Genomic DNA, 22177 nt, shown 5'->3' with positions numbered 1-22177 from the left:
TTATTTCAAAGATCAGGTTGTAAAAAAAGGCCAGTGTCACAGCAAAACAAGCCCAAGCTCTTCAGTTGCACATTTATATGCAAGACACATGGTTCCAAAGCTAAATGAAACAGAGATGAGTGCACATCAACACTCCACCATGGAACAAGGACATATCTTGCACTGCAAATATTTGATCATCTCAAAACTGCCTTTCTTGCTAATCAGAGGCCTTACTGGAACTTCTGTGACAGCTGAGCTTTAACAGATGATGTCAGGACAGTAGAAAAATCCTGCTCATTTCTCTATGTTCAGCCTCACTGTAGCAATCACAGACACGACCCAAGCCAGGGAGTGCCAGACCTGGGACCAGCTAAACCTGGTCAGGATCTCTGCAGAAGGGGACAGCTCTGGCAGCAGCACTGATCTTTGCACAGAGGCTGCAAGATGTGGGCAATTAATTGGCTTAAAGCTCTGAGCAGCATTTACTGGTTATCAGCTCCTCTTCCCACTCACTTGATGTCTGCAGGCCAGGGAGTTGTTTCCTCTTAAAGCACCTGAGTGGAGGAGACTCTCCATGGGATATTTCCCAGCCCAGAACATGAACAACAGATAAAACACCCTGAATCTTCTTGTCCTTCAAAGGAAAGTGCCAGCAACGCAGCCAGGTCTCTGCGTGTGAAAAATTCAATCTATAAAAATCTCTTTTCTTTGCCTTCTAGATGCAGAGTCCCTCACTGAGCCTGTCTGGGTCTGCCTATGGAACCACACCTGTGTTTACAAAGGTAAAGAGCACAAGAACAACACAGCCCATCCTGCAACTCCCAGCATTAGATTTTGCATTTTCTTGTTCCATCAGAAGGCATTTCTAGGCTGGAATATTGGTTCATTTACAATTCAAAAAAGCTAGCATACTTTTTTAGTGATGTTATCAAAGTAACATCTTAATTGGTAAACGATCCAGACAGAGCCACTTACAGGAATTAATCTCATTTACTTCCTGCAAAGGAGGCTGAAGTGGGAACCTCACATTGTAACCACCCTTATAATGTTGCATCCAGAGGAATAGAAGCTTTTCCTGCATTTGTATCTTTATTTAAATGCAGAAGCAAGGCTTTAATGAGTGTTGGTCTTCTGGTGAAAAAAAATTCAACTCACAACACACTGCAAATGCATTTAGAATTCAGACAACTATTGCAAGCAAAATGAAAATACAGACGAGAGCATCTTCCTCCCTGAAGGGTGTATCATATAAATGCCTCAGTGGGGAAATACTTATATGGGGAAGTACTTATATCAGGCATTTAACACAAATCTTTTCTCCTCCAGGGTCTACAAAACATAAGAGCCACCAAGGGGCAGTTGGTGGTGTTTGAGTGCCGTGTTCACTCCACTCCCCCCCTGCAGGTTCACTGGTACAGGGAGTACGACCAGATCCTGGATTCTGCTGATTTCCGAACCCTGAGGAAAAGTAGGTGCTGCTGCAGCTCTTGGTGCACAGATGTTGCACTGGGACAGGGGCAGGACAGGAATGAGAACTGCTATAAGAACAGGAGATGTTCATAGGAGCAGAGTTTACAGGATCAGGTGATCCCAAGTCGCAGGCTGCTGCTGCTGCTGCACAGTTTGCTCTTCCCCTGGCACTGCCTGAGTGGGTCAGGCACAGCAGGGGCAGATTCCAGGCTGTGATTAATGACAGCCCTGATGAGCCATGGAGGCACTGCTGCCATGTGCTAGAACTGCTGATGAACTCAGGGGAAAAAGGCATAATCTCATTTCAAACCCTTTCTTATACTCCCAGGCGTGAGGTCAGAGCTCCAGAGGGCCAAACTCACAGCAACCAGCTCCAAAGTCAGTAGAGCTTTTTGTGTTATCATCTCAGTGGAGCTCTTGTGCACCACCTCAGTGGGGAGGTGTTTGTACCACCAGGTCCCCCAGCCACACCTGAGCTTTCCCTATCCACATGCCATTCCTTGTGATGCACAGAAAGGAGAGGGTTCCTTTGTGACCGTGGTGACAGCTGAGGTGGGGAAGGGAGTGAGGGATGAAGGGTTTGGGGTTTTTCCATTCTGACATTATAATAATTTAAGTTCTTTCTCTCTTATCTTGAGCAGAGGCTTGTTCATCAGCAGTACCTGGTAAGTACACTGTGCATTTTTGGTTAGACTCCTCACCACACTCAGTATTTCCCACCTCATCCAAAACAAAACAATATCCAAAGGTAGGCAGAAGACAAAAGTCAGTCAGGCCAAGAGCTTTCAAGTTCTTAATTTGCTGCAAGCACCCTGATTTTTTCCACAACACTTGGAAAAAGGTATCAATCCTTTTACATTCAGCCAATTATGAGTACGCTGTGCTAAGAGAAAGCATATCTACCATTCTGACCTATAATATTTTAAATTTGTGCAAGAAATGACAGAATTTAGAAAAAAGAAAAAACACAACCAAAAAAAAACCAACTAAACAAACAAAACACTCACCACAAAAAATGTGCTTTGTTTCATTAATGTCACAGGAAGAGTCTTCTTTAATCTTTCTCCTTCTAAACCCCTTGACTTCCCATGCCCTCTACATCACTTTTTTGCACTTTATAAGTGCAAATCCCCACCTCTAAGTAACAAGTCCTGTAAAGAGCAGCTCCTACAGGTTAGCATCTGCCTCTTGTGCTACAACATCATGCCTGAATCTCTTATTTCAGAGGAAGTCTGCACCCTGGTTATTACAGAAGCTTTCCCAGAAGACTCTGGAATATTTAAATGTGTTGCTGAAAATGAATTTGGGTCTGCAGCATCCAGTGCACATCTCTCTGTTTCCCCAGGTAAGCACATGGATTTCTGTGTTGAGCAACTAAACACAAAAGAATTTGCTGCTGCTCAGCATCAGGCAGAATCACAGATATTTCCCAAGCAGAAGCCACACCAAAACAATTTTGTAGGCTCAAGAGAAGATAAATGCCCCCAAAAAAATGCATTCTGCTTGGGTAGCTCTCAGAGCTGGATGTAGGTTGTTCTGTGTTTGGGGTTTTGGTCCCTCTCCATCCTGGCTCAAGGATGACAAGGTGGAGCTGCTGTTCTCTCTCTCAGAGGAGTCTCATCCCTGAGCTTCATCCCTCCAGGGATTCCAGCTTGGCCCAACACATTGGCCATGTCTATACCTGGTTTGTGGTTCCACCTGAGCTGTTTGGCTCATGCTGGAAGCCATCTGCAACCAGAACAGCCCCGGCATGTGCCCAGGGCTCCCCAGCCCTGCCAGAGCCAGGTTGGGCTCATGCTGGTTTCAGTCTGTGCAGAGCAGAATGAGCCTCATCCTCCTGCTCAGGCATTCCAGCTTCCCATCCCATTGCTGCACTGGTGAGCACTGGTGAGCACCACTGCTCCTGCCTGACATGGGGACAATTCTGCTGCACTGGTGAGCACCACTGCTCCTGCCTGACCTGGGGACAATTCTACTGCACTGGTGAGCACCACTGCTCCTGCCTGACCTGGGGACAATTCCACTGCACTGGTGAGCACCACTGCTCCTACTGACATGGGGACAATTCCCCTGCACTGGTGAGCACCACTGCTCCTGCCTGACCTGGGGACAATTCCACTGCACTGGTGAGCACCACTGCTCCTGCCTGACCTGGGGACAATTCCCCTGCACTGGTGAGCACCACTGCTCCTGCCTGACCTGGGGACAATTCTACTGCACTGGTGAGCACCACTGCTCCTGCCTGACCTGGGGACAATTCTACTTCCAGGAGCTAAAGAGCTGGACAGCTTTGGAGGTGCTGCCCCCAGGGCAGCTGTGCAGGTCACCATGAAGAGGCCCAGCTTCCCCAGGAGCAGCCAGGCAGGAGCCAAAGAGCGTGGGGCAGCTGCTCTGCCCTCCTACAGCCCAGAGAGCCCCGGGCTGGGCCCTGCAGGCTCCAGCTTAGGCCAGAAGAGCTCCAAGAGCCAAGCTGAGGAGTTCCATGGCGCTTACGAGAACTCACCTCGGGCTTCGCCTCTGAGGTAAGACAGAGGGAAATTCACAGCCCTGGGCCAGCTGTGCACAACACTGAGAGCATGAACTGCCCAGGGATCCCAGCTGCACACTGCAGTGCCCCTGAGCCTGACAGGGACCAGGCACAGCCTGAGCTGTTTGCCTGGTGACAATGACAATGTGCAGCACCAGCCTGGCCGTCACAGCCCAGGCTCCATTTGACCAAGGGTGTGACCACCTAAAGCACCAGGGAAGGGCCTGGAGTTGTTTGCAGGAGTGCCTGTCTGTGTCTAACCCAAAACCATCACTCCAAATAATTGTCCTCTAGGAGACCTTTGGCTCCACAGCAGGGCATGAGGCAGAGATCACAGTACCTGGGGAATCTTAAAGTACAATTCTGTTGCCACCACCTTCCTTGGTGGCCTTGGTCAAGTGGCATCACCTCATCTTTCTGCTTCCTATTCTGAAAGACAGCAATAAAACTTGAGATCCTGTATGCATGATGCAGACAGGACTTGCAAAACACTCTGTGGAGGAAAAGCACTGAACCAGTGCCCCACTGCATGGAAGGAAAACTGTCCCACGCCATGGCAGGGACACCCCCCACTCAGGAGATGGAGATCTCCCCCCAGTAATTCAGTATTCCATTTTATAACAAGACTTGATCTAATTTCCATCCCAAATGCAGCTCTCAATGCACACTTACTGCACTATCAGTTCTCCTGTTCGATTGCTCCAGAGAAACAAATCAGGTTGGAAAGCATAGATTGGTGACATCATCCCCATTTCTGGAGGGCTTCTCAGGGGTTTGTAGACATAATGATGACCTGGAATGGTGACAGTTCAGCCATCCAAGCCAGCAGAGGATTCCCCCAGTGTGTCGGGACAGGGAGAGCTGTGTGGGGGCAGAGGTGTGCCTGCTCTCCCAGCTGAGTGCCAGCCTGCAGCTGCAGGGATCCTGTTACAGGCTGTGGAAAGGCTGTCCCTGACAGAGACCATTCCCTGCATGAGAGATTATTTTTGGATGTACTCGGCCATTTTAACTAAACCAGATATTTTAACAATTCTCAACAGCCTCCTTCAAATTTTAGCACAGGAGAGATCATATTCAGTACAGATGTCTCCATGCAAGAGAGTTACTTTTTTGCTAAATCACTGAGTAAAAATGGTTTTGCTTCAATAACCAGCATGCAGATCACTAAGAGAAAGTTCTGTTCTCAGTTTGGCTTCAAGCCCTTCTATGAAATCCAGGCTTGCTCCAGGAAAATCAGCTGAGACCCTAAGCAGACCCTAATGCATAAAGGGATTTACTTTGCCACCAGAATCAGCTATGTAATAGCTTTTTAAAATTTAGGTTACATATGTGTGTGTGTATAAGTATACACATAAAAATAAATGTAAACAAAAACATTAACTACTCCAGACTTTGGACACATCTCAAAATACAGAGAGAAACTATTAACATTTCTAGATATATCCATCTATGAGAATTTAAATACCTTTAAATCCCACAGACATACTGCCAGGTGCTTTGAAACATCATTAAGAATGTGACTCAGCATTGTAAATGTTGCTGCTACCTCAAACTCAGCAATCATGGCTAATGGCTGGCTATAAAATAACTGTCTTGTTAGTCAGATTTAGCATATAATTCCCTCATATAGTGAATGTGGTTGCAACTGTATTACCAAAGGCAGCTACCAACAAAGGCAGTGATGACAGAACAAAGCCATTATTGGGAATAGCTGTAAAATGAATGAAATCCTTGTACCCGTATTCTCCCAATTATTGCCTAGCAACAGGCACTCCACAAAAGCCAGAAAATGCAATTCAAGACTGCCACTACCAGCTACTCCTTTCTGAGCCCTTTACACCTGCAGCTTGCAGTGTCCTCAACAGCCTTGAAGCAGAATAAAACCATTGCTGATTACTAACTTCATTAAAGAAACTCAATCCAAGCAAAAGAAGAGGCTTCAGGCACTAATATACTGCCAGGTATTTTAGTATTCAGCTTTTAAGTACCTTAATTAATAAGCAACAGATCCTTAACTCTTTTTCTATGCATTTTTTGCTATATGACTCAAGCAGTGAGGAGAAAGAACCCAATCAGAAGCAGCAGGGCACCATTCTTAGAGAGTAAACTGAAGCAGGACAGAAAATCTGATTTCTGACACCTCGCAGTGCTGGCCACGGTGCTATTGAGTTACTTGGCACAGGGGATGAGATTTATTCCTCTGCCTTCATCAGTTCAGCTTCCAGTTCTCTCACCTTTTTTCCTGCCTTCTGGACGTCACGGTTTCCTGTTCCTTCTCTTTCGCACAAGCTGTCCCGGTTGTGCCCACTCTTTTAAGTGTGTAAAACTCTCCTTAAATCGATGCCTCGCAGCCGGCTTTAGTGCTGAGTTGAGGTTGGTGGGAAGCCAGGGAGCCCGAGCACGGAGCCTGCCCTTTACCGCGCTCACAGCTCCCTGCAGGGCAGTGATCGTGACCCAGGCACCTTTTTTCAAGTACTCGCCTCTCTCTGTGCAAACCACCTCATTTTCATTATTTTTGTTTCTTTTTTTTTCTTTTTTATTTTCTTTTTTTTTTTTTTTTTTTTTTACGTAAAAAGCAAACAGCCTCTCAAACAAGTAGGAACGAATTCCCTCCCTTAATCACTTTCATGCGAGGAATTTATATAAATTAGCACTCAATTAACACCTGCTCTGTAATTTTCGTTCACAAACGATGTTTAAACACTAACACTAGAGGTGGATTAACTTCGTGAAGATCGCCGTGCTGACAGACTGCCGGGCAAGGGAAGGAGATGGGAGCAGTTCCGCACACAGCGGAACTTTCGGGCTTGGGGTGGTTTTAAACAGTAGGCGATAAACTTATATGCCAAAAGCATATTTGGCTTATACTTGTGCCGAAATATAATTAAGATATTTAAAACACTATAATATTAATTTAAGATGTAATTAGGCATTGAAGCTGGTGATGAAAGGGATATGAATCACCCAACCTGCCAGCGGGACCTGCTGCTGTTCTGGTGAAAACACCACAGCTGCATTTTTTCATCCATGTAAATAGCTGTAATGACATAAACTGCAATATATTAATATATTTTATCCTGTATTTTTATAATATTCTTTCCTCAAGGCTGGTTAAACTGAGCTTGTTACTCAGTTTGTGGCTGCTCAGACGCATCCATGAGCGGCGCCGCTGCTCCTGACCGAGCCCCGCACCGGAGCGCGGCTGGGGTCGCCCCGGGGCTGGGGGAGCTGACCCCGGGCACGGAGGGAGGGCTCGCTCGGGTCTGGGCTGGGGAGAGTTAAACCACGTTTAAACCTGGCTCTAGAGTGTGTGTTTAGTGCACAGCCTTAAAATCGGTACCAGGGCTTTATCACTACAGAGGCAACTAGCTACAAATTAGTAAATGAATTAAACAAGGAATTTAGAGCCACTGAATGGTTTGGGCTGGAAAGGACCTTAGAGATGACCTTTTTTCTGCCATAGGCAGGAACACATTTCACTAGACCAGGTTTTTCAGGGCCCCGTCCAACCTGGCCTTGAACACCGGGGATGGGTCAGTCACAGCTTCTCTGGGCAAGAATTTCCTTGGGATAGCGAAGTGGGATTTCGGGACGTTCGAGCATATTGTGGCAGTCCTTGCTGCTGCTCCCTGGCGGTGCTAAGGGCAGAACAGCTGCTTTCTGTTCAAAAGCTGCCCACTTATGCTGTTCTGTGCCTTCTGCTGAGCCAGGGACGCTCCCGGCAGCGCTGAGCCGCGACCGCTGCCCCTCGGGGCCGGGACAGAGCCGGGACAGAGCAGGGACAGAGCCGGGACAGAGCTGGGGCTCAGCCGGGACAGAGCTGGGGCTCAGCCGGGACAGAGCAAGGACAGACACGGGGCAGAGCCAGGACAGATCAGGGACAGAGCCGGGTTGGCTGGGACACAGCAGGGACAGAGCCAGGACAGAGACGGGCAAAGCCGAGCTGGCCGGGGCAGAGCAGGGACAGAGCCGGGGCAGAGCAGGGACAGAGCCGGGGCAGAGCCGGGGCAGAGCAGGGACAGAGCCGGGGCAGAGCAGAGGCAGAGCAGAGGCAGAGCCGTGCCGGCCGGTCCGAAGCAGCAGCAGCAGCAGCGGCAGCAGGGGCTCGGAGCGCCGGGCGGTCCCAGCGCTGCCGCCGCGGATCCGCTGCCCGCGGGCACCTGCCCAAGTGCCAGCCCCGGCCCTTGCCCAGCGTCCGGCTGTGTAAGGAGACTCTTATTGTGACAGCGGCGGGGGCCGGGGACAGGCAGGGCCCGCGGTGTCACCGCTGGCAGCACATTAAAGCCTCCGGGCTCGTCCCGCCGCGCAGAGGGCGGCTATGACAGTGAATGACCGTCCTTCCCAAAATACCGGCCACGGCCCAGGTGACAGCTCCTAGGTAGGTAAGGTGCTTGTTGGGGTTCTCTCCACGTCACTTTCCACTTGGAGGCTGGTCAGGGAGGTGGCGAGAGGGACTGCTGGGAATGCTAAGGTGGAACCGCACCTGGAGGGTGCGGCGGTGTCGCAGGGAACGTGGGCAGCAGCAGAGCCAAAACACGGGCTTGGTTTTCAGCAGGAAAAGTGCCCCTGCTATTACTTACTGTTTTCATCTTGTAAGGTCGAATGTCTCTTCGGATTTATTTTTTTCCCTCCCAAATCAAGGTGGAACGATTTGAGGAAAACATGGCTTATCCCCCCTTCCTGTGAGAAGTGACGCTGCGCACCAGAGCTTGGCTAAGGGCAGTGTTCTAAAAAACAGAATAAACGCTGGTTGCTGTCCACAGCCTGTGGTACAGTGAATGCACAAATCCGTGCACAGGTAGTGATATAAAAACGGGATAAAGACAAGACTGAACGAGTTTTCTGCACTAGTGAATGGGGACATAGTGTGGACGTGCTCCAGAAGTTTGAGCCAGCTTCAAATTCCAAGAGTATGACAAGGGAAAAGTTAGGGGATTTTTACTATAAGGCCTCTGTTTACTTACAGCTAATTCACAACTAATATTGATGATTACCTGCAGGAAATGAAAGCCTTGAGTCCTTAATATCAGAGCAATGTCTCCACTTATCTCCCCCCATGGGAATTTATGACCTCGTGGAGCCCTTCTCTGGGCTCTCCAACGAGAGGAATACAATACACTGGGTGTATATATAGCAGTGAAACAGCTGATCTCAGTGGGGCAAGATTACAATTTTTTCCAGCACATGTAACTGTGGGGATTTATATTCCTTTTCTTCTTCTTCTTCTTTTTTTTTTTTTTTTTTTTTTTTTTTTTATTAGCGGCTTTATGCTTATTTTGGAGGATTTTTTTTTTTAATCCTGGAGCTGAAGTAATTTGTCCATTTTAAAAAGCTTGCTAAATGAAACTCTCCCAGGTTTTGAGTTGATGGAAAGCCTGGGTTTTTAGATATCAAACACCTACTTGCAAAATAAATCAGGACTCTGAGCAGCTCAGCTTGCCCTACCTTATCTTGCAGCTCATGTCCTTCTGGCAATTAGCAGCCTTAATAGCAAATATCGGGAAATCACCTCAAACAGAGACACACAGTCCTTGGCATTCCAATCCCAAATCTCAGCTCGATATTAGAAACTCTGAATTCAAAACCCATTAGAGAAGAAATCAGGAGATTTGGTTTCAAAAGTTTAGTTTTAGACTTGAAAGTGAAACTTTTGTGCTTCCCTATGGTACAAGGAATTTCTTGGCACAGAGAGGTTCTGGGAAATAGTACATTTAGCATTTTGACAGGGCACAAAACAGCAGGATCCAGGGATCTGTAGTTAAGAAGATACATGGGAAACTACCTGGCTTAACAGTAGTATCTGTGTTTATCTATAGATTTAGGCAGGTGGTTAACCGATTGCTGTTTCCTTTAGCATTTACTAGGCTCTGGCATATAAGACAAGCCCGGTGATCATTGCACCTGAGCCAGGCAGACTGTGTGGCTTGTTACTGTAACTCAAAATGCTCATACAGTTGTGGGACAGTTCTAACAAATCCTAAATAACTTTATTTTAAGTTCAAGGTTTAATTTAGTTGAACTTTAACTTCATAGTGTTTGATTTGCTAGTGGCTGCTCAGAACACAGTATTTTGGTGATTCAGCTTGTGATGTACAATTTATTTTATCTGTATTGTCTTCCTTAAGGGAAAATCCACTCCAAGAAAGCCTCTATTCTGCAAGGCAAAGGTTCCATTCTATCCAGGAGCCCAGCCAGGAAAACTTTTGTGGCCTGTCACCTAGCTTTTACCAGCCACCTATCCAAAGCCAGTTATCACCAACAAAAACCCAGGACAGCCGTGAAACCTCTCCTATGAGTGTCCCTAATCTCCCATCCGTTTCCTCTATGTGCCAACCAACCATGTTTAACTACGAGCGTCCAAAACACTTTATCCAGTCTAAGAACGTGTGCCAAGGGCAACAGCAGCCTCCAGGACCTGCAGCAGCCTCCACAGAGCCAAGCAGAGAAATCAAACAGTCCTCCATCCTCATCCAGCCTCGTAACCCCAGCGGGCAGAAATTCTCCTCCTCGTCATCGCTGAGCTCTTCAATCACGCTCTCCTCGCCCTCCTGTAGTGCCCCTAAGGAATCCACCTATCCCATCACTCCTGCATCTGCACAGTCTCCTGCTAGCTCATCATCTGGCCAGAGGCTCCTGCCCATGCCTAACCAATCCCCCGCAGCCTTCCTGTGCTCCGTGCTCCCCTCGCAGCCCGACTATAACAGCCCCGCTCCTTCTCCCGTGGAACCTCAGTAAGTACACACAGCTTCTAACCCTCCCTGCTTCCCCCTGCCTGTCCCAGCACTGCCCACCCCAAAGCAACGCCCTGGCAGAGCTGGGCCCCTGCTCAGCCCCCGCTGTCTGTGCTGGGCAGGGCACAGCCTGCGCAGGTCAGGGTAGGAGGCTGAGTGCTCGCCCTTGTGTGGAGTCAAACTGCACTCTGGGCATGCCACAGGCTGCTGGCTGAGTTTGCTGGAGCTGGTTTGGATTATCTAGTTGGATTTGACAGAAATTTCTTAAGGTTATTTAGAATAGAAGACAGGCACCTATCTCAAATTAATTTCTTTCCAAAGCATGTCTTATGAACAGGGAGACAGTAGTATTCCCAACACAACTTAGAGAGTCCTAGTAAGTCTCAGCAATATTTTCAGGTTCCATATCATGATGTGGACCTAAACTCACCTACAATACCCCTTTTATTAATCATACATGTAAAAGAAAGGCAGCCCCTTGAAAATTTCACCCCTTCAGACCAAAGAATAAATTCTTTCCTAAATATGTATTATATCATTTTGCCTTTGGGCTGCAATCCAAATATCTTCCAAGGTCAGTGAGCTCTCAAAGGGAGCTGGGCCTTGCCTTCTCACCAACTTGTTTTCCTGCCAATATCAGCTGGAGGTCCTGGGGAAAGTCAGGGTAGAATACACACAAAGTGAGATATTGGAAAGTTGATAGGGGCAGGGGGTCCTGCTGACTTGGATATAAACCCAGGTTTGAGTGTCAGTTTGCATTCAGGAAATCAGAATATTTCTGTCTGTTTTCTGAATCAGAGCACTGAGGGAAGGGGAGAGGTAAGATGGGGTGTGTTATCTGGGGAGGGTTTCCTGAAGTCCTGCAGGAGTGTGGGGGGTTTGGACACTGCTGGGGTTTGTGTTTGTAGTCTGGGGCTGTCTGTTTCCAGCAAAGTGCCTCACTATGCTTTTTGCATAGGCTGCTCTTAAATACAACATGCAATGAGTTGAGGAATTATTTCCCAATCACACTACTAATGTGCAAACAGGGACATGAGTTGTGTTCATCTGTGGGGCAAATCACTCAAGTTTTATAATTCACATTAAGTTTGTAAGTCCAAGCAGTGCTGGGAGTGTTCTGGAATTATAACCTTTCTCCTCTAGTCTAGCCAGCAGAACAAATTCCGAAGCCACAGGAGGAAGAGGACTTGGAATAGAAATAATTTCTGAACACAAGTGCAGCACAGGAGGCCTCACTGCAGGTCACAAACCAGGTTAGAGCCTGTCAGCACAGAGTGCTGTGACCTCCAGCAGACCTTTGCAACCCATTCTGATGGCTGCTCCTCTTTTCCTGTCATCTTTCAGAATCAGATGTGGTACCCAGCTCTGGGAGCTGACTGTACCTGTGGCTGTGGATGGCAGGGTCAGGCTGGGAGGGCCACTGCAGGATGTAGGGATGCTGTGTAGTGAGGAAACTCAGTGATTTGGCTGCACCATGATGCTTCTTCCCCTTTAGGTTTTGATACTCAATTGCCCAACTTGGCCTGTTCTCCTCCCAGATGCTTTGTGGGCTCATCTGAACCACAGTTCTCAGGAGGCAGGCTCACATTTTCGTGTGCACTCTGTGAAGCCAATAATCCATCAGGCCTACAGGAATAACTTTGTTTTCTCTTCCTGCATGAGTAGTTACTCACAGCCCATGTATAACAAACAAGCCAGCATCAACTCTATGCAGAAGACATCAGACCAAGAAATTCGAGGAACAAAGGAGGCCCTCATCCAGGACTTGGAAAAGAAACTGAGATGCAAGGACAGCCTCCTCCAGAACGGCAACCAGGTAAGGGCCAAGAGCTCCCAGGAGGGCAGGCAGGCTGCAGAGGGGCAGCTGCTGCTGCCCCAGGGGCTGGAGCCTCCAAACTGAGCTAAAAGCCAAAGGAAATGCAGGAGCAGCACTGCTCTTTACTCAGAACCTCAACAGATCCCACGAGAGCAAAAGCCATTCATGACTGAAATATTCTTTCAACGTGAAAGAAAAAGGAACATGTTTAGAGCTGTGGCACAAATTTGAACTCTCTTCTGGGGATCCTGTTGAACATCACATCAATCCACATAAAATTAAAAATCCAGGGAGAATGCCTCAATGACTACAACCTGGTTTTCAACACTGGGGTTAATAAACATCTCAAAACCATTAGAACCTGAGGAAAAATTGGAATATTTGAAAGTTCATTCTAGGGATCACCACCAAATGGGATAATTTTTTTCTTTTATATGAACAACAATAAATGAAAGAAATTATATGAGCTTTTAGCATAAAGCTATCAAAAAAGCATATAATAATATCTCCTAAAAGAAGGCCTCTTAGTCTCAGTACTTATTTACTTATTCTGCAGAGGGTCACAAGAGAATCCCCCTTACTAAGAAATCAAAATCTGGGGGGAAATTTGCTACCAGTAGCAGCTAGAGCAGGCAGGTTTCTAATGTGGGAGCCTTTCTGCTGGCTGCAGGCAGACTGGTAAAAGCCCAGTGTTTAAAGTTTCCATCTTCTTTCCCCTGAGGCAGAAAGGAGTATTCTCATGATCATCAGTGAGACCAGGTTTGTGTCATATATGTAATTTTAAATATTGAATGGGCAAACAAATAGGTCAAATCTGACTGAATATGCCCCTAAACAGGAATGTCCTATGTGCTGTAGGAAAGCTTGTCATAGCAAGGCAGCTTTTCTTCCCATAGGAAGAAGCCAGGCTAAAAATAAGTCTTATGCAATCACCACAGTGTCCTCCTCCCCTTGTCCTCCAACAAGCCTGAGCCAACTGGCCAATCTCAGCCACACTTGACACACACGTAAGGACCTCAGGGATATCCAGCTCTCACAGGTTTTGCTGAAGGTCTTGTGGTCTCTTCTAAAGAAAAGTCCCACAAGGCTCCCAAGCCTTTCCCCAGCCAGCAGCAGACACATGTATATCTGTACAGAGCAGAAATTCAGTCAGAGCTCACCCTTGTGTCACAAAATCCAAACCTGAGCGAAACTTTGTGGGCAGCAAAGTGTCAGGTGCTCTGGTGCTAACATACTTTTCTAAAGTAACCCAACTGACAGAGCTTGAGTTTAACTCTGCTCATTTTTATCCCTGTGTGCCACATCCAGAGTGCAGGAACTGACTGTGCCATGCCTGAAACCTGTCCTTGCCTCCTGCCCAGCATTTCACCCTGCAGATGTGCTGGCAGAAACCTCCCCAGTGCTTCCAGGGGCAGTGCTGCTCCCCTCTGGCTGTGCCTGCCTCTGGTGTGGCTCTTGCTTTTTTGGGAGCATCCATCATCCTCCAGCTCCACAGCTGAATGACTTGGGAAGTTTTCCCAGCCCTAACAGAGCGGTACCCTGGGACTTACTCTGGCTTCTGTGGATGATGCCATCAGCTACCCATAAATAATCCCAGCAGAGAAAGAGGAGGAGTGGAAGGCCACAGATGGCATTAGGGAGGCTTTGATGAACAGGCAGTTTAATCTTTTATGCATTTCAGTGCTGTATATATTGAGGCTGACTTCAGTTGGCATCACAGACTGCAAACCCTCTGGGCCAGACGTGGGGCTTCTGGTCAGCTCCTGCTTCCATTGACAACATCCTGAACTTGTGGCATATTAATGTGCTCTTAACAAGCTGCTCTGAAATAGTGAATGGACTTCTGACTGGAATTCCTGTGCACTCTGCCCCCAGAGACTGACCTATGAGGAGAGGATGGCTCGCAGGCTGCTCGGACCAGTGAATGCTGCCTCCGTGCTGGACACACAGGCTGAGGACAGCATGCAGAATGCACAGGTACCTGGGCACTGCCTCTGCAGCAAGGGCTCCCTGGGGTTGTGCTGTGCTGTGCTTGTTACCTGGGAGGGCAGTGATGGGGTTCATTGGTGCCAGTGCAGGTGAGGGGTGGCTCTCAAAGGCAGAGCTCTCCGTGGCTGGGGTTTGGTGTTTTCACAGGGGGAAAATTCAAGCACCATTCCCTTGCTGTGCCTGATCTGTAGGAATGACCTCTCCGGGGAGGAATTCCAACAGCTGCTGCACAGCACAGCACCCAGTGCCTGTGACAGGCAGGGAGCAGCACCACGAGGGAGCCAGGTACCCACTCCCAGCAGCCTGAGTGCAGGCTGGGCCAGGACAACAAGATTTACACCTGCCACTGCTGGGAACAAGTGACATTGGCTTCAAGAGGTCGCGGCCTTGGGCTGGCATTGGTTGGGTTTTGGCACTTGCAGGGGGCTGCAGCCATTAAGAGAATGCAAAGCAGTTATTCCAGCAGCCCACATGCTGACAGATTAGAATCTATCACTACTGGCTTTTTCCAAAGTGTTTTAGTTGGAGACTTGCATCATTTGTTGGTTATTCAGGCCAGTTAGAAGCTGTCTTTGGTGCTTCTGTGCTCAAAGTTAGTGGAAATGTCTGTGGTGTAGCACTGAGTACCTGTGCAGGACAGAAAATACCCTCCTGCTGCCAGCAGCAGAGAGCCAGGAGCAGGCACACACTCACCAAAGAGCCCTCAGCAAAACTCCTGCAGGGAACAGACACTTGAGACCACAGCAAAGGAGGGATACACAGTTTGAGCAATCTCTCCCCAGCAATCACCTGGCAAGATCAGGAAAGAAGGAGAAATCATGAATGGCAGAGAGCAAGGGAAGCCTCATCCTTTGCAGAGAACAAGGAAATATTTAGTCAAAACAGGATGGCTGACAACTTTTCAGCATGTGTGAAATGCTGCTTTAAAAAAAGAACATTGGAAGCAGAGATTGGCTTATGTTTGGGACATCTTACTTCCATTGTTCAGTCTTATTTTTAAATATTGCAGTCACTGATTCATTCAGCCTCCTGATTCCTCAGGAACTTAACTCAGTCCATGTAACAGGTCATTAGAATCCTCAGCAACTTCACCACCACAGCATAATTTCATAGGACAAGTACTAACTGTACAGAACTTGTGTAAATGAGCAGGTACAGGCAACTGCCTTTGGGCTCCACATGGAACTCAGCCCAGCAAAACCCTCATTCATGTCATATTCCCCCTGAACTTAAAACTGCTTCCTTGCTTGAAGTTTAAACCCAGACTTAAATGTTCCACAGGACTGGGCTGCAGAGCACAGAACCAAGCCCTGGGATGGCTCAAGGCAAGCACTCCAGAAATTTCCATGCAGTGTTTGCTCTCTCTGACTCCATTGCTAAAACGAGTCGCTGGCACCAAACCCCGTCGCGTTTTCCAAACATCCTGGCTCCTAACAGGAATCAATCCTGGGTACTTTAGCAGATTTAGCCATGTGATTTCAGAGTTGTCAGCGAGCTTAGCTGGTGCTGTGATCTAGAAAGAAAAGTATTTTCCAGCTCAGCATGTGTCCATGGCTGCTGGTGCCATATTTAAGTGGGCACAATACGAGGCTCCTGCCAGCGATTCCACTTCTATTCCTGCTGTGGGGAAGGACACTCTGTACTCAGCTCTCAGTTTAGATATTGCCAGGAGTGCTGCTCCTCTCTCACAAAGGTTATGGGCTGGCAGAAAACTTTGTGTGCCAGACAAAGCTGCTGCACCCATCACCTGGGCAGCAATGAGAAGTTCTGCCATGGCAAAGCCCACGGTGAGCGCAGAGTGTCCTCGTGCAAGTTCCTCTACCTCCTGTCCCAAGGACTTCTGAACTACATTCATTTTGTTTTGAAGCAGCAGTCAGGATATGAACTTAAAATGGCTTCTCATTCAGTTTATGGATAAATCTTTCCAAGTGAACTCACCTCTCCTCTTTCTCTTCCCAAGCACCAGAATGCAGAAAACATCAGGCTGCAGGTTCCTACAACACATGTCAGGTAAAGCAAAAACTTGTGCTGTGCCATTCTTCAAGATCTTACTTCAAATATTTCTAGACAATGTTGGTTTAATCTCACTGCTTATCACTTTTGCTAAAGTAGTAATTACTAAATTCACTGCCTTTTGACTAAAATGCTACCATTTGTGGATGGCTGATGATGCCTATGATGTTAATCCAGTGAATTCTAAGCATGGCATTAAAGGTTTAAAAACTCCTAGGGAGTAGGGAAATGCAACTCCCATGCACCTTGGAAAAATATTCTTTGTATTCTAGAAGATTAATTTCTAGTCAAAGAAATATAAATATTGAAATGAATATAAATTATTAAAATTAAGCAGCCAAGTTTCTCTTGTTAAATCTTTTGGATATTAGGCCGTAATGAAGGTTATTCTTGTGTGCTGCATTGAACAATTCGAGCAAGAGAAGTGGCTGATCAAAAGTTATGACTTACAGCTGAAAAACCAACCAGAACTGTTAGATTCCTAAAGGTATTGAGGGACTCCAGCTGCAATCAGAGCTTTGATTCCACTTGTGCTACAGTAGCTTTTACACAATTAACTCTGCCTGTCCCGTTTTCAGGAGCAGACCATCCTCTAGAGGCGACGATCGTGGACATGACTCAATCCAGGAGAAGTTTTTTCAGCCACGTTTCACTCAAGTGCCTGAAGATGTGGTGATTGAGGAGGGGCGGTTCTGCAGGCTGGACTTCAAAGTAATGCCAACCTCTCCCTTCCCAATTCCACTGCCAACCTCTCCCAGTTCCACTGCCAACCTCTCCCTCCCATTCCATTCCCTCTTGGGGTGTGGGGCATGCAGACAGGTCTCTGCACTGCCTTTGATTTTAATAAGCCAGAGCACTAAGGGCAGATGGTGCAGGGTCTCCCCAGGCTATGGAAACCAAGAAACAGGAGATGGCTAAATATGTCAGCATTTTCCCTTGGAAAATGTAAGTGGAATTAGCTGCATAAGATTATGATTAAAACTGACTAGTGGTAAATATAGACAACTACAGAATGTCTCTGGACCTCCTTGGGAAGAATAACTATTAATGCTCTGCTGAATAAAAGGCTTTTTGGCAGGGAACCTTGTGCTTTGCACAGGGACTCCACTGCTTCAGTGGACATACGTCCAGCGAGGTCTGTGCAGGACTCACCTCCCTTTAGTGAGTCTGCCCTGAGCTAACTGTACCCTTGCTGGAGCAGACAAGCAAGGAAATGCCCTAAATGGAAACAAAACTCAAGAATGGCCTAAAATTCATGGCAGCTGTACCAACCCTGGGGTGAGAAAGGACCCTGCTCTCCCTCACAGCCTTGGGTTTTCCTAATGAGTGCCCACCTCTTTGTTTCAGTAAACTCTGGCCAGACGTACACATGACCTTTAGCGATCTTCCTCCAGGTTGCCCAAACTTCTGGATGCTGTGGGGAAGCTGGAGCATGCCTGCAGGACAGCTCATTTACAGCCATTGTCAGTTATGGTGTCAGCACTGCAGCAGTGACAGCTCTGGGAACAAAAGGCTGAACCCAAAATCAGCATCTTGGGCCTGATCAAAGCCACTACAAGAAGGGAACAACGGGGGGGGGGGGGGGGGGTGCAGGAGCAGCATCCACTGTCTTGTAGCTGAAGCTCATCTTTCCACAGCACTCCCTGAGCCTTTCTGTGCAACATCCCATTAATATTCAGAACTAGGCAATACTCTACAGCTTTGCAGTAGGAGCATGGTTTGATCACCTATCAGCATCAAACTCCCTGTAGTGCTGGAGGGATTTCATCATCTTTAACTCTTCCCTGCTCTCCTCTCCCTCACAGGTCAGTGGGCTCCCGACTCCAGATGTGATGTGGTACCAGAATGGAAGGATGGTTCATCAGGATCAGTTCCATAAAATGATAGTGTCAGAAAAGGGGTTCCACTCGTTCATTTTTGAAGCAGTCAAATCAGCTGATGCAGGGACATACGAATGTGTGGCTGTCAACCGTGCAGGAGAAGCATCTTTCACAGTAAAAGTGGAAGTAATTGGTAAGACTGAGAGCACTGATAATTCCCTGGACACACTGGGAAAGTCTCAGCAATCTACTGCTTTTCTCCCTGTGTTTGGGACATTAACGTAATAAGAAGCAAAGGTAGCACTCTGCCTACCTCAAACAATAAAAATCAACTTACCTGTTCCAAGACTATTTTAATAACTACATTTAGGATGTAGTATTTCTTCAAGGCACTTCTATTGGGATATTTAGATATAGTGAGATGTCCAGAATATATATTTAGATATAGTGAGATGTCCAGAATTTAATTTAATTGATGTTATTAATTTTCCAGGATTGATAACATATGTTAATTGCTCTCCTAAGGTGGACTGTGTTTACCACAGCCTTTAGCTCATGGGAACTGCGTGCAGGCTAAGGAGATGCAGGAGATGAGGAACATGTGTCCTCCTGAATTTAGCAACCCAAAATCTTAAAGAACAAGCATGACATGAGCATTCCACACTTCCAGTAACCCCTCCTTATCTCTTCTCTTTAATTCAGCTAAAGAGCATCACATGCCTCCAACTTTCATTTTCAAGCCACAAAGCAAAAAGGTTTTTGAGGGAGACACAGCCAGGCTGGAATGCCAGATCTCTGCCATCCCAACCCCTCGGATTTACTGGAAAAGAAACAACGAAATGGTACAATATAATACAGACCGAATAAGGTATCCCACTGCTCAGCTGGCCATCGGTGTGTTACAAAACAGCAACCAGTGTTTGCTCAAGCAGGTGTAAATGGGCTGGTCTGTGTAAGCAGCAGGCTGCAGAGCTGGATCTGCCCCGGGGTGTGGCACAGGGGGCAGGGGCCATGTGCCGAGAGCCTTTGAGGGCACAGAGGGACAGAGCTGTGCCCAGGGCTCCTCTGAGTGCCTGCAGCACTACAGGGCCCCTGGAGAGGCACAGATCTTGGGTGTGCAGTGTGGGGCTGCACAGTGATGCCACTGCATGGTGCCAAGATGTGAATCGCTGGTGGCTCTGGCACAAATGTTCATGTCTCAACAGTGTGCAGGGATTGTTCTGGGGCTTTCTCAGCTCCTCAGCATGTGGACTGACTCTGCTTTCTCTCCTTCCCCTTCAAAGCACTTAGGCATTAACACCTTGGTTTTTCAGCTTGCTCCATGACAATACTGGAAGGATCTGCCTCCTGATCCATAATGCAACCAAGAAGGATGCTGGCTGGTACACCGTGTCTGCTGTCAACGGGGCAGGGGTGGCCACGTGCCACGCCAGGCTAGAGGTTGCAAGTAAGTTCCAGGTCCCAGTGCCACAGAAATTGCATCTTATATTCAGAACTGGCCCCCAAGATTAATCTCATGAAGTTCAGACTGCTGGGAGGATTTATTTCCTAGACAGAAAATAACTATCCTGGGAAAAGCTCTTTTCTTTAGTACAGGACACTGTGGAGTGTCCTTTTGAACTTTTAAAGACTACAATTTCCCTGACACCAAGCAAGAAGGTGAATATAAATCTCTGGTGTCTGAGATATGGGTTTGTCTGCTAAATTCTTCCCTAGGGCTTGCTGGTTTATATTGCAGATCAAAAGCAATGGGGTTGCTCTGCCATGGGTCTTTGTGCACTCTGGGAAGGCACTGAAAGAGGCTTTTTCTCTCTCTTCCAGCACATACAAATAAGCCACTTCCAGCCCCAAAGCAGTTACGGGTTCGACCAACCTTTAGCAAGTATTTGGCACTTAATGGAAGAGGACTGGATGTGAAACAAGCTTTCTCACCAGAAGGGGAGTTTCAGCGTTTGGCTGAGCAGTCTGGACTGTATGAAAGTGATGAACTTTAACTGGAAATGAAGAGGAAAACCTCACACCCATAAGAGACAGTTACAACATAGATGCAGTTAACTGGTGATTGCTCTAATTAGCAAAATACCTACTTACATATTTTTACTTTGACTCTTGCACATTCAGCTGTTCCCGTTTTACCATGTTAGACTTTATTTATATGGTTTGGTGACTGTAACCATTACTGAGTATTGCATTTTAACTAGAAAGCCTAAGAAAGCAGGTTAATTAGTTTTAACAAGTGTGGGTGGGCTTAGTTCCACCTGTGCTTGGTTACATGCTAAGGTAGCTTGATTTGTACTGCTTCTCTAATATCACTCGTGATAATACCAGGAGTCTGTACTCTCTGAATACTAAAACCAAATAGAGTAGAGTGTTTTTATGAGAATAAATTAGAGGCAAATAAAATTTTAAATAGCCAACATCAGCTGTGACTCTTCCTCGCTTGATTTGTTAAAAGCAGATTTGAATGTCTGACATCAGCTGCAGCCTGGGAAAGATGGGTTCTTACCCTCCTAAGCTTTCCACTTGTCCCCTCCCCTGTCTGTTCTCACTGTCATTTGTCATCTGGCATATACCAAATATTTAGCATAAACTAAATGCTGACACCCTATTAACACTACACCATGCCAGTGAGGCAACATCAATATTTCTTCTCCTTGCACACTTGACCCAAAAGTTGCCCTCTATAATATCAGTCATTAGGGCTATCATGTTTTCCTTCCTTTAATCAAGGAGTGGTTGCAACTTATCCTGCTGTTGGCTCTCAACAAGCTGTTGATTTGAGTCACCCAAGTGGTTTGTGTGCTGCTGTTCACAGACACCTTGTTCAAAAACAGTATTAAATACCATGGAACAAAACCAAAACTGGAGACCTTTCAACTGTACTGACTACAGAAAATTTGTGGGGGTTGATCTAGCCTGACCTCCTCATCGAGGTGCAGAGTCAGCAAACCTCTCAAGCATCTTCCAGAACAGAAAAAATGAGGCCTCAGTTTCACCCTGCATTGCTGTACCACTAAATAAGCCTCCAAATCTGAACTGCATTACACTGACTATTGAATTCCCCAAAAATCCTGCAGCTCTATGACCACACATCTCCTCTGGGCTGCCCAAGTGATGAAATACACTGAGATAACTCCCCTGTTGATGGAGCTGATCACATGAAGCCAGCACCCAATTTGCCCACAGGCTCCACTGGAAGGTTGGAAGTCTGCATAATTTCTCTGGCAGGCGTCTTTACACACAAATGGAAAACCTGAGGTGCCTCACAGTCTTTACCAGCAATCGCAGTGTCAGCTGTACCTCATTCAGCACTCACTCCTTACCCCACACATCATCCGCCCAAAAACGTCCCTGCAGTGGAAATGGCTCTCAGTTCCCAGCAGCACAACTTAGTGACAAGTGAGAATGGCAGAGCAAGGTTAGAAGCTGCTGTCACCCTCTAAATTCAGCCTGTGAGCATCCATCCCCTCCTTGCCCCTTCTCACTGGTGAGTTCAGGGTGCTGAGCACAGATGTGAGCAAAGCCACGTCCCAGCTCTGCCTGGAGCCCTCCTCTTCTGAGGATGGCAGGAGCAGCTCTGGGAGCTGATTTCTGGAGGGCAAGGCTTTCCTTGCAAACATGTTTTCATGTAAAGAAACAAGAAGAGACTCCCAGTGTTAGTTCAGAGCAACCTCACCTCGTGGTTCCCCAAAACCTTGTGCTAAATGTTGTGTTTTCAGCTCAGGAAAGGCAACCAACTCCTTCAAATGCATTTGGAGAAATTCTGGGTACAAACAATGCTGAAACTTCTGAATAACCAGCCTAGGAAAACAACAGGTCAGCTAATTGC

General features: G+C 47.1%; 1 protein-coding gene across 1 annotated transcript; it reads left to right on the top strand.

The window, feature by feature from the left end:
- Nucleotides 1-701: 701 nt before the first annotated feature.
- On the top strand, nucleotides 702-20585 carry MYOT (myotilin). The gene is made up of 14 exons (XM_066560362.1): nucleotides 702-764; nucleotides 1309-1450; nucleotides 2094-2117; nucleotides 2678-2797; nucleotides 3722-3974; nucleotides 10105-10710; nucleotides 12376-12526; nucleotides 14402-14503; nucleotides 16476-16525; nucleotides 17107-17239; nucleotides 18334-18541; nucleotides 19051-19216; nucleotides 19662-19795; nucleotides 20170-20585. Exons 1-14 carry the CDS (start codon nucleotides 702-704, stop codon nucleotides 20340-20342), a joined length of 2325 nt encoding a protein of 774 aa, XP_066416459.1. The 3' UTR covers nucleotides 20343-20585.
- The last annotated feature ends 1592 nt before the right edge of the window (nucleotides 20586-22177 follow it).

This window comes from Molothrus aeneus, chromosome 15, assembly GCF_037042795.1.
Source record: "Molothrus aeneus isolate 106 chromosome 15, BPBGC_Maene_1.0, whole genome shotgun sequence".
Classification (NCBI taxonomy): domain Eukaryota; kingdom Metazoa; phylum Chordata; class Aves; order Passeriformes; family Icteridae; genus Molothrus; species Molothrus aeneus.
The sequence above is the reverse complement of the archived record's forward strand: the minus strand, read 5'-3'. Positions and strand labels throughout refer to the sequence as shown.

Coding starts and splice junctions, on each gene's coding strand:
- MYOT (XM_066560362.1), top strand. CDS start 702: ATGCAGAGTCCCTCACTGAGCCTGTCTGGGTCTGCCTATGGAACCACA. Junction 2,118..2,677: donor TTGTTCATCAGCAGTACCTG/GTAAGTACACTG, acceptor CTCTTATTTCAG/AGGAAGTCTGCACCCTGGTT. Junction 19,796..20,169: donor CGCCAGGCTAGAGGTTGCAA/GTAAGTTCCAGG, acceptor TCTCTCTTCCAG/CACATACAAATAAGCCACTT.